Raw genomic sequence first — 17,959 nt, forward strand, 5'->3', positions numbered from 1 at the left:
AGAGGAAAGCTTCCATTTATTAATATTCATTTATCAATACTACTTTAAAACAAATTTAATAAAATATGGAAAAAATTACTGAACATAATTATATTTTAAAACGTCAAGGTTTATATCTTCACAATTTTCATCAGCTACTCAGCTAATATTTATTTTCAGTGTACCCTTATTCATTTTGAAGTCTTAACATTTTTGTTTGATCTTAAGCATTCAAACTATGAAAACTGTGTATTCATTAATTTTGTATTAATTCATCTTTTAAACATGAGTTTCTTAGTCTATAATCATAGTCTTTTTTCATTCATTTTTGACTGTGGCTTGAAAATTTTAGCATTTTAATGTCAATAGAATAAGCTGCTTGTATAAGGACAATGTCGTTTTTGTTACCCTGAAGCTTAGAAAAGACAAACCCCACTTACTCATATCATGGTAGACTGAGGTTGCCTCTTTTGTCAAGAACAAAGGTGGTTTCCGTGGTGACATAATCTCAATTTTCATAAGTTCCTCACAACAATGCTTCCATTGGCCTAAGGAAGAAAAAGGTAGGCTAGTTTAAAACAAATGTGAAATATATATTTAATTTTAACAGATTATCAACACGTTTTTTTGCTTTGAAAAAATAAGTGAATTCATGAAGTATTATCTTAAATAAGCTATAAAAACCTAGCTCTACCCATTATTTCTAAGTCTAGGCACAAATGTACTCTATTTTAAATATAAATCTCTATGAACAGATATTAAGCTAAGCTCTGTAGGCTACTAAATACTATATTACTTCTCTAAATGGTCAATAAATAAAATGTTTATGGTAAAAGTTTGTGTAAGTTCTCTTATTTTAAATATTATATAAAAACATTCAAAACAGTTGAAAAGTAAAGATTAACTGAAATATAGTTACCTGGAAGGAAGCAGAAAAAAATATAAGTAGTATTTCTCAGAAAATGACTTTAATTTTTAAAACTTTAATTAAGAATAAGAATTGCTTACAAAAAATTCTTTTAAGATGATAATCATGCCCTCCTAAAAATCAGGAAAACTAGAAAAATGATGTATTTTCATTTTATTTCAGGTACATAAAAACCTGTTACTATAAAGACAGATCACTCAAAATTCTAACTGGATGTGATGGACTTGAGTTTGAGTAGGCTCCAGGAGTTGGTGATGGACAGGGAAGCCTGGCGTGCTGCAGTCCATGGGGTCACAGAGTCGGACATGACTGAACTGAACTGAATTTATTTTAGGAAGGACACTTTAAATAAAGACATTAGGCATTCAAAATAATACTCAATAATAAAAATACTCTTGAATAAGTTGTTTTAATTATTCAAATTGAAAAGTGTGGACCATATTAATTTTTCTTGTAATTATGTTTTACTATGTTCACCTCAAAATTAAATTCTCAGATTTATTCCTCCTGAGTGGATATAAAAAATATTTAGCATTTCTATCTTTATTGTGGACTTGTACGCTGAGGTTTACCATTCTTACATGCTAACTTACATTAGCAGAAAAGTAAATGTAATATACACGTGCCTTTTTATACTGATTTATGATATGTATTTCTTTTTATTATATTCTCAACCTCTACATTCAACATCCAACTTATTTCCCCATGGCTTAAAAATTAAAGATACTTCATGTTTACTCAAAGTATTTATTTTTGTTATTTTATGTCTAATTTATGTCATGTTAATATGGTTGATATATATATTTACTTTAAATCCATCACTTTAAACAGTTAATATTAAAAAAAACCCTTTCAGTACGTTTTGTTACAATGCTAAGTATAAAATATGGTAAAAAATTTCAAAATATCTCATATAGCAATATATAAATGGAATAAAATCTTGAGTTTAAACCTTGAAAGGTTGCTCTGTAGAATTTAAATCTAGTAGGATCTAAGATTTGATAATTGATTCCTCCTTTCTACTTCCTTTTTTAGATAAATATAGAAGTGCCAGCCTTTTCTTTTGGGGGACAGGAAAAAAATGGCCTTATCTAATGGAAAAGTAATGAAACACTTTAAACCAGCAAACAATTCTCTGTCAAATCTTAGACAAATAACATAGTACAGCATTGTCTCAATATTGATAGTTGAAAGTTTTTCATTGTTAAACTGATAGCAGAATACTAAGTATGTTGAAAACTGCAATATAAAGTCATATTATCCCATGTGTTACACAAGTCAGAGATATAAATGTGGCATGTTCACTGATCAAGACATTACAATTAAACACTTTACCAGTAAATAAATTAGCAAGCATAGGTTTATGTAGTACGAATATGCTAACAATAAAGGCCCAGTATGAGATATTTAATGGGTACATTTTGCTCACAGAAAATCTGTATATTGAAGATGTTTCCACCACATATACTATTATAATGCTCCCATTCAAAATAATCTATTATGTTAAGCTGCTTATTTAACTTAGTATATATTATTAAATATTTGAAAAAAATCTTGCACTCACTATTCCAAGCAGTAACCTATTTGATCACCTAAAACAGGTGTCATTCGTCTTTTACATGTTAGCACTCAGATATTAAAAATTAGCTATTAACTCCCCCCTGCCTCCCAGCCTCCACTCCTCAAGCTGTCCTTCCACAGGTTAAACACACCAAGCTCCATTAGTGTTTTCTCATGATTTCCAGTTTTCTCACCCTCATGGTTTTCTACTCTCAAGCTAAGTCAAGTAATTGAAATATGTTCTAAGTATTAAATTACTCTTCCTTTATTCTACCCTAGATATCTATCTTCTATTTTGTTGCATACATCATATTTCACTGAATATTACAAGAGGCTACACTTATTACTAGGAGAGTAAAAATTCTAAGCACAAGTCACTCTTTGGGATAATATATGCACTTCCATTTCTTGCTTCTGATCTTCATATCTTACACAATGAATTCTAAACAGCAAATGTAATACTATTTATACTTAAAAAATTAGACTGGCAGATTTTATCTCCAAAGCATTAAATACTAAAGAAGTAGCCAGACCTGAGAACCTAGTCATCATCACTTAATTACTTTGACAGTACAAAAATGTTATGAGATTCTTTAATTTTTATTGGAGTATATTTGCTTTACAATGTTGTGTTGGTTTCTACTGTACAGCAAAGTGAATCAGCTCTACATATACACATATTCCCTCTTTTTTTATTTCCTTTCCATTTAGGAAGGAACAACTTCCTAGGAGCAACTGAGTAGAATTCCTTGTGCTATACAATAGGTTCTCATTAGTTATCTGTTTTATCTGTAGTATCAACAGTGTCGATACCAATCTCCCAATTCATTTCTCCTCAATGTCATGAGATTCTTACCCCACAAACTGCCTCTTTTAGCATAATAAATTATTTTACATAATTTGAGGAGTGAAAACATGAAATCATCTAACAGTGTTTGATATCTAGACTATACTATTCTCACATTTTTACTCCTTTTTCTTGTTTTTGTCTACACAAATATTTTAAAATGCCAGTGTGTGTGTGTGCATACTAAGTTGCTTTGGTCATGTCTGCCTCTTTCTGATCCTAGGGGCTGTAGCCCACAAGAATACTGGAGTGGGTAGCCCTGTCCTCCTCCAGGGGATTGTCCCAATCCAGGGATCAAACCCATGTCTCCTGCAGCACCTGCACTGAAGGCAGATTCTCTAATGCTGAGCCACTGGGGAAGCCCTTAAAATGCCAGAATCATTTCTAAAAGTAACACAGTCTTCTATAAGACAGACTCTCTAAATCAAGAGCAGTTAGGAAAGCAGTTAAAATTTTAGCTATAATCAGCAAATGAGAGGAAGTTGTTGTCTTTTAAGTTACATACCTAAGATCAGCTGAAATTTTAAAATAAAGAAATGCAGTACATGCAGGTAAATGTGAAACAAATATTTAAACATCTACTAGTGTTAGTTGCTCAGTCGTGTCCAACCCTTTGCAGCCCCGTGGACCGTAGACCACCCTCTGTCTATGGAATTCTCCAGGCAAGAATGTTGGAGTGAGTTGCCATTCCCTTCTCCAGGGGATTTTCCCAACCCAGGGATCAAACCCAGGTTTCCTGTATTACAGGCAGATTCTTTACCATCTGAGCCATCAGGGAAGACCATTTAAACATCTACTGAGGGCCAACAGACAATACTTAAGGAAAACAAGTTCTGAAGAATCCAAGAAAGCCCTGGAGGGAGTCCTCCGATTCCCTGCAATAAACCTGAAACCTATTCAGGCTTTAATTTTCTCATCTTAAAAGCAGAGAGAAATAATTTCTACTTCACTGGGTTGTTATAAAAAATAAATGAAGCCATATGGTATTTGGAAGCTAATCAATAAATTTATTTCCCTTTTCTGACCCCTCCCCAACCATCACTGTAATAACTGGCCAAGCCATGGATCAGAGTATGCTTATAAAAATTAATCTGAGGACTGCAGATATTAACTATTTTAGAGAGTTCTAAAATGTCTAGGATTAGGATCTAATCCTAGATCCTAAAATAACTCTAGGATTATCTCTAAGAGCTGCAGAAATAAGTTCCTATTGTTTAAAAATGGTTTTACTTCGCAATTCTATAGAAAAGTATCCTAAAGACATAAAATACTGGTTGAATCTAATAATAGGCTTAGTTTGCTTAGAAACAGCCATTATCAATAGTCTATATTTTCAATATACAGTTTCAATATTTTTGTTGATAAAATTCTTCCTTAAATTGAGAATATTAGAACCTCATATATTTACATACTATAACTCTGCTACATTACTATCACATTGTTTTTATAATCCATGTCATTGAACTGTATTATTGAAACTGAAAAACTATATGTGCTGTTTAAAAAAAAATCTCTTTGGATGATGTCCAAAATGATATAATGAATCAGGAGTTAACAGAAGTCTACCTAAAAATGAATCTCCTTCTGAACATTTCAATATTTTATGATTATCACTATCCTAGAGAAGCTTTTTTTACTCATGTAGCTTATTATCCTTTTGATCGGAGAGATTGCCTTAAGCCATTCAACCTAATATTCTGAGAAAATGTGGTTTACTTGTTTTAGGGACCAGAACTTAAAAGTAACAGGCAATGATACTAGGAATTCACAGGTATTATCAGTCATGCACTGGGGAAAAATTGACAGAAAAAAGCATCAATGCATTGATGATACACTACCATTTTATTCAAGAGCATATAAATTCTTAATACAAACTATACAATTGTAATTTTAATATTTAGTTTGCTATGTACATCCTTTCATGCTACAAGAATATACTACTAGAGAATCCAAATGTCAGCTTACTAAGATCAAAGAAATGCTGCCAGAAGGCTTCCATCCACTTCTGAAGATCTTCTCTATTGTCAGCTGAAAATATATGAGTTACAGCCTGTCCAGCAACAGGGTTGATGACAGAGAAATTATGAATTCTTTTCGTTTTATCCTTATCCACTGCCCGAATTCTGGTTTCCTAAAAATTAAGACAAAATTGGTGTTTAACAAGAGACTATTTCTATAATGATCAAATAAATGTTTTATTGCATAGCTACCATGTTTATACCAGATGCAAGTACAATCTTATTGCTGATCAGTTGAAATTTAAAATATGCAATTTTGAGAATTTTCAATATTCAAGTTCAAATCAAGAAAGTTTTTAAAAAATACATTAAAAATACTGAGTAATATCTCAAAGTATACTACATGTAGCACCAATATTAAATTACATGAGATTAAAACATAACCTCTGTAGATTTCTCAGTTTAAGTAGGAGTTTGCTGTCTTTTATAGACATCTTAAAATTTGTAATAAAACAAGTAAGCATGTTATAACTGTAATGAGTTAACTGTATTTCCAACAGTAATAAAATAATAAGTAAAGTATGTTTCTTATTCTAATATTCACTCATAGAATACAGTGTTATCAGTTAAAGCAGTAAAATCATAACATAACATTTACATAATGTAGTAAAGTTTGGCTTTCATCATTAACATTTATTTCATATGTAACATTCATTTACCAAGCTCATAGCTAAAGATCCATAAAGTAATATAAATTTGAAAACGGTAAAAAATTATTTTTTTAAAATGATGAATGCACCACTTTATAACAAAGGCAACAGCTTCAAACATGCTGATAGTCTAAACCTTTTCCTTAAATTTTTTTCAGTATTTACTTTTGGCTGTGTTGGGTCTTTGTACTGGACGTGGGCTTTTCTCTAGGTGCAGCAAGTGGCGGGGGGGGGGGGGGGTGTGTGTTAACTGTACATTGTGGTGCATGGGCTTCTCATTGAGGTGGCTTCTCACATGGGGGAGCACAGGCTCTAGGCAAACAGCCTTCAGGAGAGGCAGCTCTAGGGCCTTCGAGCACGGGCTCAGTTGTTCCATGGCATGTGGATTCTTCCCAGATCAGGGATGGAATCCATGCTTCCTGCCTTGGCAGTCAGATTCTTATTCACTGTGCCACCAGGGAAGTCCCAATCTAGGAAAAAGGAAAGTCCCTTTTTTCTGAGTGGTAGTAGGTATGACACTGTGTGATCCGTCTTGTGTTTATGGGCAGAAGAGACTACTCCCAAGTCACATATATGCATTGCTATGTCACGTGATAAGCTAGCAACTACAAGCAGTTTCCAAGGAACCATGGAAAAGAAGTCTGAAATAGACCTATTAAGCAAAGATAGTGATCTGGCTTCCTGGATAATGACTGACACTTACATTTTTCTAGCGCAATGCTGTTCACTAGAAATATGTTGTGTGCTCCATAAGTAACTTAAGATTTCCCAGTAACCAAATTTAAAAAAGGTAAAATGAAACTAGTGAAAATAATTATGTAATAATTAATATATTATTTTAAAATAATATAATTTTGCAACCCAGATATTGAAAATATTTTAACATGTAATTGACTAAAAATGTTGAGATATTTTACATTGTTTTACTCACACTAAAGTCTCAAAAAATTCCAGTCTGTATTTTATAGTTACAATATATCTCAACTTGGACTGGCCACATCTTAAGTGCCTAACAGCCACAAATGGCTAGTGGCAACTGTGCTAAGTAGAGCAGTTCTAGAGCTGATGGTTAAGCCTACTGTAATGAATGCAGAACACTTGGCTGGCAGTTACAAAGGCTGATTCAGAGTGGGAAGAAATTATTCACTTTACACTGAATATAGAATGAAGAGAATCTGTGTGTAGAGTCACACACCAAAACCGATATATACATTTAATGATGTCCTATGTGGACATTTTAGAAGTAGCAAAGAGTTTGAAAGAAAAGCTATCCATTCCCTGACAAACAGGTAAATATGAGCAGGCAAACACCATACAGACGACATAAATTCTTTTCTGAAGGAACTCCTATTTAAAAATCACGAGAAAAAATGTATGCCATATAAAGGAGTTCAGTTCAGTCGCTCAGTCATGTCTGACTCTTTGCAACCCTATGGATTGCAGCATACCAGGGTTCCCTGTGTATCACCAACTCCCAGAGCTTACTCAAACTCATGCTGATCGAGTCAATGATGCCATCCAACCAATCATCCTCTGTTATCCCCTTCTCTTCCTGCCTTCAATCTTTCCCAGCATCAGGGTTTTTTTCAATGAGTCACTTCTTCACATCAGGTGGCCGAAGTATTGCAGTTTCAGCTTCAGCATCAGTCCTTCCAATGAATATTCAGGCCTGATTTCCTCTAGGATTGACTGATTGGATCTCCTTGCAGCCCAGGGGACTCTCAAGAGTCTTCTCCAACACCACAGTTCAAAAGCATCAATTCTTTGGTGCTCAGCTTTCCTTACAGTCCAACTCTCACATCCATACATGACTACTGGAAAAACCATAGCTTTGACTACAGAGACCTTTGTTGACAAAGCAATGTCTTTGCTTTTTAATATGCTGTCTAGTTTGGTCATAGCTTTTCTTCCAAGGAGCAAGCATCTTTTAATTTATGGCTGTAGTCACTATCTGCAGTGATTTTGGAGTCCAAGAAAATAAAGTCTCTCACTGTTTCTGTCGTTTCCCCATCTATTTGCTATGAAGTGATGGGACCAGATGTCATGATCCTAGTTTTCTGAATGTTGAGTTTAAAGCCAACTTTTTCACTCTCCTCATTCACTTTCAACAAGAGGCTCTTTAGTTCTTCTTTGCTTTCAGTCATAAGGGTGGCACTATCTGCATATCTGAGGTTATTGATATTTCTCCCAGCAATCTTGATTCCAGCTTGTGCTTCATCCAGCCCAGCATTTCGTATGATGTACCCTGCATATAAGTTAAATAAGCATGGTGACAATATACAGCCTTGATGTACTCCTTTCCCAATTTGGGACCAGTCTGTTGCTCCATGTCCAGTTCTAACTGTTGCTTCTTGACCTGCATACAGATTTCTTAAGAGGCAGGTCAGGTGGTCTGGTATTCCCATCTCTTGAAGAATTTTTCACAGTTTGTTATGATCCACACAGTCAAAGGCTTTGGTGTAGTCAATAAAGCAGATGTTTTTCTGGAACTCCCTCACTTTTTCAATGATCCAATGGATGTTGGCAATTTGATCTCTGGTTCCTCTTCCTTTTCTAAATCCAGCCTGGACATCTGGAAGTTCATGGTTCATGTACTGTTGAAGCCTGGCTTGGAGAATTTTGATCATTACTTTGTTAGTGTGTGAGATGAGTGCCACTGTGCAGTAGTTTGAACATTCTTTGGCATTGCCTTTCTCTGAGATTGGAATGAAAACTGAACTGGCAAATGGTGAGTAGAAGGACGTGTGCTCATCTTCTCCTGTGAGAACTCCAAACCTACAACCCCTTGCTGAACAACTTTCGACTGGAGAATGTTGGATCCCACCAAAAAAGATACCCCATGTCCAAGGGCAAAGGAGAAGCCCCAGAAAGACGACAGGAGGGGCGAAATCGTGTTTAGAATCAAACCCCTTATCCACCAGAGATGCTCAGAGGGCTCAAACAAACTTTGTGAGCACCAGGACACACAGACCCCACAGAGACTGAGCCAGAACTGTGTTTTGAGTGTCTCCTGCAAAGTGCCTGCCGCAGGGGTAGGGGCTCTGGGTACAGCAGACCTGCATATGGCATAAGCCCTCTTGGAGAAGGTCACCATTAACCCCACCATAGAGCTGCCAGAACTTAACACAGGACTGGGGAAACAGACTCTTGGAAGGCAGAAACAGAACCTTGTATGCATCGGGACCAAGAGAAAGGAGCAGTGACCCCACAAGAGACTGACCCAGACTTGCCTGTGAGTGTCCAGGAGTCTCAGGCAGAGGCGTGGGTCGACAGTGGCCTGCTGCAGGGTCGGGGGCACTGAGTGCAGCAGTGAGTACCTGGGACCTTTTGAATAGTGGGTCACCATTACCTTCATTACCTCCACCATAGTTTGGCCTCAGGTTAAACAACTGGGAGGGAACACAGCCCTGCCCAACAACAGAAAATTGGATTAAAGATTTACTGAGCATGGCCCCACCCATCAGAACAAGACTTTCTCCCTCAGTCAGTCTCTCCCATCAGGAAGCTTCCATAAGCCTCTTATCCTTATCCATCAGAGGGCAGTTCAATTCAGTTCAGTTGCTCAGTCATGTCCGACTCTTTGCAACCCCATGGACTGCAGCACACCAGGCCTCCCTGTCCATCACCAACTCCTGGAATTTACTCAAACTCATGTCCATCGAGTCAGTGATGCCATCCAGCCATCTCATCCTCTGTCATCCCCTTCTCCTCCTGCCCTCAATCTTTCCCAGCATCAGGGTCTTTTCAAATGAGTCAGCTCTTCACATCAGGTGGCCAAAGTATTGCAGTTTCAACTTCAGCTCAGTCCTTCCAATGAATATTCAGGACTGATTTCCTTTAGGATTGACTGGTTGGATCTCCGTGCAATCCAAGGAACTCTCAAGAGTCTTCTCCAGCACCACTGTCCAAAAGCATCAATTCTTCAGTGCTCAGCTTTCTTTTATAGTCCAACTCTCACATACATACATGACTACTGGAAAAACCATAGCGTTGACTAGACAGACCTTTGCTGGCAAAGTAACATCTCTGCTTTTTAATATGCTATCTAGGTTAGTCATAACTTTTCTCCCAAGGAGTAAGCATCTTTTAATTTCATGGCTGCAGTTACCATCTGCAGTGTTTTTGGAGCCCCCCAAAATAGTGTCTGCCATTGTTTCCACTGTTTTTCCATCTATTTGCCATGAAGCGATGGGATCAGAGGGCAGATAGAATGAAAACCACAATCACAGAAAACTAATCAAACTGATCACATGGACCACAGCCTTGTCTAACTCAATGAAACTATGAGCCATGCCCTGTAGGGCCACCCAAAATGGATGGGTCATGGTGGAGAGTTCTGATAAAACATGGTCCACTGGAGAAGGGAATGGCAAACCATTTCAGTATTCTTGCCTTGAGAACCCCATGAAGTAGTTAAAAGCTTTGAACTTTTCAAGTATAGTAAAACATAAGGATTGGTAACTTAGAGACAGTCTATCCTGTCATTTTTTTAAAAAGTAGGAATGTGAGTATCTTCAGAGGATTGTTAATATTTATGGCCAGTATTGTAATTTTATCATAATAGGATCTTTTTACACTCTTATGCCTTGGAATAAACTTCATGAGTTAACTTCATTAAGTAATTACTTATACAGTATTCAATAATGCTGCCCTAAATGGCATCTTTGGTGCCTTCAAATACATGTAATCAACCTTTTCAAATATAAACCTTATTATCATTAGCAGAGAATGACTTAACTTTCAAAATAATCTTTGATATATTCCTTTCAAACTAAATAAAAGCTGATGCAGATATGGAGGGCTGGGGTGACAACTCTCTATTGCTGTTAATATTTAAAAACAAACCTGAATGATAAAATGCAAACTATTCTTATTTCCTATTGTTGCTGAAACTGTGATTCCCTCCATTCAAATCGATTTTAATACAAATTCTGACTATCTTTTGTATTAGGTTGGTACAAAAGTAATTGTGGTTTTGGACCGTGAACTGAAAATCATTATAACTAGGCTTAAACACATCTTTATTAAACAAAATAGGAACCATTACAATAACACATTTTTGCCAATGAGAAATAAGTTTGTTTATTCCTACAGAGTAAAAATTCATGCTCTACAATTCAGTGAACTCTTGGAAAGAATTTCCTGCCTCCTACTGGTTGTGGAAGTGTTTTCCCTGCAAAAAGCTATCAAGACACTTGAAGAAGTGGTAATCTGCTGCCAAGCGGTCAGGTTGAATATGGCAGATGAGACAAAACTTCATAGCCCAATTCATTCCACTTGAAGCACTGGTTGTGTGACGTGAGGTCAGGCGCTGTCATGGAGAAGAAGTGGGACCCTCCTGTTGACCAGCGCCAGCTGCAGGCATTGCAATTTTTGGTCCATCTCATTAATTTGCTGAGCATACTTCTCAGATGTAATGGTTTCACTAGGATTCAGAAAGCTGTACTGGATCAAACCGGCAGCAGACCACCAGTGACCGTGATCCTTTTTGGGGTCCAAGTTTGGCTTTGGAAAGTGCTTTGGAGCCTCTTCTTGGTCCAGTCACTGAGTCAGCTGTTGCCAGTTGTCACATAAAATCCACTTTTTGTCACATGTCATAATCCAGTTGAGAAATGGTTCATTGTTGCTGCATAGAATAAGAGAAGCTGAAACTTTAAAATGACGGGGTTTTTTTTGATTTGCGGTTAGCTCATGAGGCACCACCCACTTATCAAGCTTTTTCACCTTTCCAATCTGCTTTAAATGTCAAATGACCATAGAATGGCTGATACTGAGTTCTTCAGCAACATCTCATGTGCGTTGAAGAGGATCAGCTTTGATGATCCTCTCAACTGGTGGTTGTTACTTCAGATGGCCAGCCACTGTGTTCCTCATCTTCAAAGCTCTCGTCTCCTTTGCAAAACTTCTTGACCTACCCCTACACTGTATGTTTGTTAGCAGTTCCTGGGCCAAATGCATTTTGTTGAGGTTGCGAGCTGTCTGTGCTGCTTTCTGATCCATTTTGAACTCAACCATAAAAAAAAAAAAAAAAAATCACTAGAATTTGCTTTTTGTTTAACACCATTTCTATAATCTAAAATAAACATAAAATAAACAACAAGTAATGTCATTGGTAAAAAGATATAAAGCAAGAAGTGCACATTAAAATGATGTATAACCTAACCACATTTATTTAAGAATGTATTCCAATATCAAATGACAAAGTTCAACAGTGCAAAACCGCAATTAAATTTGCACCAACCTAATATACAGATGTAAAATGGATTTAATTTTTAAATGAGATTTTTATAGATGAGTAGGCAGAATTTTTAATAATACTAATATACCATTTCTAACAAAAATAGCTATGTAGAAAATCTGACAACTTGATCATTTATATCCTTCTACAAGAAAACAGTACAACATAGAAATACTGAGCACTCCATTAACTCTGATAGCCATAAGTACCATTAAATCTTTATTACACGAGAGGATTTTTAAAGGTACAAATGAAACAGAAAATATCATCTGAATTAACTTCAATATGTTATCATCCAAAATAATTTAACTAATGAGAAACTTTTTTCAACCAAGAAAGTACATATCAAAGAAAAAGTGATTTAAAAGTTTCTGATAATGTCAGAAAGTTCATGCAATCAGTTTTTGACTGTGGAAAAAGTATCAGTAATAGTGCTCAGAACTTCACTTCCCAACACGGAAGGAATTAGAAAATACATGGTGCATTTTAAGATTGTTATCACTATGGGCTCGCACAATGTATATATGCAGTGAGTATCTCCTCTCAGCAGGGTATGAAGGCAAGCAACGTGGATATTCTTGCCCCCATTATTTACAGTAATTAAAATATTGCCTTGTACTCACTAACTGATTGAAAAATATTTGATGAATAAATGAATAACAAAAGAATCTTTCAGATAGCGATTAAAAGTTTGATACTGAAAGACTCAGATCCTAGAGAAAATCCATAGTCAGTCTTTATAGATGAGGAAACATGTTCTGAGATAAGTGTTCTCTCCAAGGTCAGTTTCTTGTTTTGCTTTTGCTAATTCCAAAACTTTTAGCTGATTTGAGAGGCTTTAAAATAATAAACATACAATCCGAGAAGTCAATTTTTTTAAACACAATTAACTCTTAAGTCAAAGGAAAGTTTCATTATTTTGAGTTAAAACTGTACTTTAACTTCTCCATTTCTGTGGTAATGGAAAAATACCATATCAGAAATAGATTTACAACTTATCTTACTTTTGAGTATGTGACACTCTATACTCAGATTATGATTTTTAAATACTCCTTCCTACTAAATGGAATCAGAGTTCTTTAGAGAAATGGTTCACTTCCAGCCTGGCTCAAGAAATAGGATAAGCCTAAAACATCTTTCCTACCAGAAATCAAAGATTACTAAGGTTGTATCAAAAAAGACTCAAGAGTAAACTTGAAGACACTTCCAGTAGCCAATTAGAGGGAAACTGAACATCAAGAAGAATCACTACAGAAATGGTTTGATGCATGGAAAGTCTTTAAATCCACAAATTTGTATGATATTTAAAAACTAACTCATTGATAACCTCTGAAGGATGCTGGGGAACCACCTCATAGTTTTGGTAACTAATGTATTAACTGTTGGAGAAGACTCTTTAGAGTCCCTGGACAGCAAGGAGATCAACCCAGTCAACCCTAAAGGAAATCAACCCTGAATATTCATTGGAAGGACTGATGCTGAAGCTCCAATTGTAGTCACCTGATACAGTCTACTCATTAGAAAAGACCCTGATGCTGGGAAAGATTGAAGGCAGGGGGAGAAGTGGACGATAGAGGATGAAATGGTTGGATGGCATCACCAACTCAAAGAACATGAGTTTGAGCAAGCTCTGGGATATGGTGAAGGATAGAGAAGACTGGTATCCTGCAGTCCATGGGTATGATGCAGAGTCAGACACGACTCACCGACTAAACAACAATGAAGTATATAAATGTAAAAATACAAGCATTTATCCTGGCTTTACTTTAAGAATTGTCCTTCAATCTAATAGCTGATAAAGTTGAGATATGCCAGCAAATAAATGAAGAAAGAATGTTAAAAATAGCACCAGTTTGGAATCCCTAATGAAATAAAGAATTTATATAATGTTCATCAACAGACATTAACATGACTGGAAGACCCAGACAGTATTACACATCTCTTGATAAAAATAGTGACATATATTCTTACCAACCAACCAACTGTTGTTGTTGTTTAGTCACTAAGTCATATCTGATTCTTTGTGACCCCACGGACTGCAGCACACTGGCCTTCGTTTGTCCTTCATTATCTCCCAGAGTTTGCTCAAACTCATATTCATTGAGTTGGTGATGTCATCCAACCACCTCATCCTCTGTCGCCCCCTTCTCCTTTTGCCTTCAATCTTTCCCGGCAACGGGGTCTTTTCCAATGAGTCTACTCTTTGCATCAGAAAGCCAAAGTATTGGAGCTTCAGCATCAGTCCTTCTAATGAATACTTATGGTTGATTTCCTTTAGGATTGAATGGTTTGATCTTCTTGCTGTCCAAGGCACTCTCAAGGGTCTTCTCCAACACCACAGTTCAAAAGTCTCAATTCTTCAGTGCTCAGCTTTCTTTATAGTCCAACTCCCACATCCGTACATGTGGAAAAACCATCGCTTTAACTACACAGACCTTTGTCGTCAAAGTGATGTCTCTGTGTTATAAAAAGCTGTCTAGGTTTGTCATAGCTTTTTTCCTAAGGAGCAAGCATCTTTTAATTTCATGATTGCAGTCACTGTCCACAGTGATTCTGAAGCCCAAGAAAATAAAATCTGTCACTTTCCACTTTTTCCCCATCTATTTGCCATGAAATGATGGGACCGGATGCCATGATTTCAGTTTTATGAATGCTGAGGTTCAAGTCAGCTTTTTCACTCTTCTCTTTCACTCACCCTCATCAAGAGACTTTTTAAGTCCTTTTCTCTTTCTGCGATTAGAGTGGTATCATCTGCATATCTGAGGTTGTTGATATTTCTCCTGGCAATCTTGATTCCAGTTTGCAATTCATCCAGCCTGGCATTTCACATGATGTACTCTGCACAGAAGTTAAATAAGCAGGGTGACGATATACTTGATGTACTCCTTTCCAAATTTAACCAGTCTATTGTTCCATGTTCAGTTCTATATGTTGCTTCTTGACCTGCATAAAGATTTCTCAGGAGACAGGTAAGATGGTCTGGTATTCCCATCTCTTGAAGAATTTTCCACAGTTTGTTGTGAATCACACAAAGGCTTTAGTGTAGTCACTGAAGCAGAAGTAGATGTTTTTCTGGAACTCTCTTGCTTTTTCCATGATCCAATGGATGTTGGCTATTTGATCTCTGGTTCCTCTGCCTTTTCTAAATCCAGTTGTACATCTGCAGGTTCTCAGTTCACATACTGTTGAAGTCTAGGTTGAAGGACTTTGAGCATTACCTTGCTAGCATGTGAAATGAGCATAATTGCACAGTAGTGTGAACATTCTTTGACACTGTCCTTCTTTGGGATTGGAATGAAAACTAACCAATGAACAAACCTAAACCTGCTTCAGAAACAGAAAGGAAAAAAGACAACTTAAAGATGCAATCAGCAAACTCTGGACTATGAAAACTGTGTAAGATAAATGACCAAATTTCTTCAACAAACAAATTGTGTGTAATTCTGCTTGTGTATATGTAAAAGAGACAGCAGGGTGACAGTGGAATGAATGCCAACTGATTAAGAAATTTAGAAGACTTAATCAGTCGATTGCAGTATATGGGCCTTATTTGGATCCTGATTCAAAAAGCTGTTAAAAAAAATCACAAGACAGAAATTTGAACACGGTCTCGATTTTTGGTAACATATTATCTTTATGTACAACTACAGATTTTCTTAAGTATGGCAATAGTAATATTTATAAGTAAAATGATATGATTGCTAGAATTTGCTTCAAAAAAAATCCTATGGTGGAGGTAATATTCTTTCTACAGATTATCTTGAAATTTTTCAAAAAAAAAAAAAAAAACACCATAAAATACAACTACAAAAATGAACTGCCTGCTTTCTTACTTATAATACAGAGATAATATTGCACTCACATCTTCCTCAGAAACATGTTGTAAAGATAAATGAGTTCTTTGAAAGATGTCTGGTCTAAAGTCTATCAGGCATGAAGACAAAATTGTTGATGGCTAAAAACAAGCCTTAGAACTTATACATACTCTAATAACAAAGAAAGCATACTTTCTACAAACATATGGCAAGGAATGTTTGAAATAAAGCATAACCGTAAGTTAAAATAAATATTGGGTGTGATTAGTATTAGTGTGATATAATTATTTTCAATTTATGTCAATGAAATCAGATGCAAACTCCTAAGAAAAAGGTTGCTTAAACAATTATTTTTGCTGTATTTCATAAAGCACAATCTAAATAGTTGATAGGGTTCATACATTAAAAGGACTAACATAATCAGAAGAAAATCCCATATGCTTCATTAAAATTTTACTTGCTAGGGTCCATGATAAATATAACTGTTAAACGCCATTTTAAGACAATTTAACAAGGGACTATCACACCAACTAGTGTTATTGACTTGTTTAGTACAGATTTTATTATTCATTAAAATGAAGTCATGCATAGTATTTAAATCAAGAAAAGACTATTGATCTCAAAGACTCACACTTCTTTTCCATTCCACTCCCCACCCCATTGGCAATGGATAAAACTTTGGCTAATAAAATGCTTTCAACAATGTATAGGAGATTCAGTGGCTCCAGTTAAGTACCCTTTATTGAGGATGTCTAGCTCAACAACATTCATAAGGAAGTTTTTTGAAGTTAAACAATCACTTTGAAGTAAATCATCCTTTCAAATTTGGATTGAAAAGAAAAGAGGAATAGCTTTTAGGATTTTCTTTTCTTAATGTGACTATTTCCACAGATGGCTCCCTCTGAAAATTAATGAACTAACTTAGCCTTACAGGAAATGCCATTTAGAAGGACAAGAATAGAAAAGATCCTATGATCAAAATAGCAGAGCTATTATTTATATACCTTAGCAACTGTAAAATTTATACTTTCACATAATTTTTAAAGTAGCATTAAGCAAAATTACTATTTTCTAAATCTTGAGAGAAGACAATCAAAAGAAAGGAATTTTACTTTGTATTTAATATTTAACATTATTAAGCATAAAAAGGAAGATCTTAGAGACCCAGTATCGGAAATACTAACAAGTGAAACAAAAATACTATTCTTAAAAGTTTTATGTGGTGCTTATCTGTTCTACCTATGAGAAAATACCAACTTGGCATTTATCAATGATCCTATTTATTTAAGAACACATTAATAGCACATCTTCCCTTAGAAATTTACAAGGTAAGCAAAATAATTAAAACATCTACCTTATACTTCCCTTGCGGCTCAGAGAGTAGTGTCTGCCTACAATGTGGGAGACCAGGTTCGATCCCTGGGTCAGGAAGATCCCCTGGAGAAGAAAATGGCACCTTACTCCAGTACTCTTGCCTGGAAAATCCCATGGACGGAGGAGCCTGGTGGGCTACAGCCCATAGTGTCGCTAAGAGTCGGACATGACTGAGCCACTTCACTTACTTACCTTATATTTAAAAACCAAGTAATTTGAAACACTGAGTAGACTGCATAGACTGAAATTTATAAGTTTATCATAATATTGAAGGTGGGATGGGACAATAGAAATGACACTCATATGCTACATCTGGGGGAGGTAATTCTACTCTAATACACGTTGTCAATATCAATATAATGGCAACATGTAAAACCAACTCCTTATTCTGAAAACTGGTTATTAACATTAAACATGCATCTAGCCTTTTCAAGAGTGACATATTTCATTCTTCTTTACAAAAGAGCATCAGCTAACACATATAGAGGAAGCATAGTAGGGAGAAAAATAAATGCAATCTCCAAAGTAATAACTGATCTAGATAAGGGCA

At 35.8% G+C, this 17,959-nt stretch overlaps 1 protein-coding gene across 1 annotated transcript in view; it reads right to left on the bottom strand.

The window, feature by feature from the left end:
- RTKN2 (rhotekin 2) overlaps positions 1-17,959 on the bottom strand; it is a 109,325-nt gene that overhangs the window by 9,622 nt on the left and 81,744 nt on the right. Inside the window, exons 10-11 of the mRNA XM_020897787.2 lie at positions 5,280-5,445; positions 420-527 (exon numbers count right to left, since the gene is read on the bottom strand). Coding sequence (XP_020753446.2) covers positions 420-527; positions 5,280-5,445 — 274 coding nt within the window. The remainder of the gene's footprint in view (positions 1-419; positions 528-5,279; positions 5,446-17,959) is intronic.

The sequence above is a fragment of the Odocoileus virginianus genome, chromosome 7 (assembly GCF_023699985.2).
Source record: "Odocoileus virginianus isolate 20LAN1187 ecotype Illinois chromosome 7, Ovbor_1.2, whole genome shotgun sequence".
Lineage (NCBI taxonomy): Eukaryota > Metazoa > Chordata > Mammalia > Artiodactyla > Cervidae > Odocoileus > Odocoileus virginianus.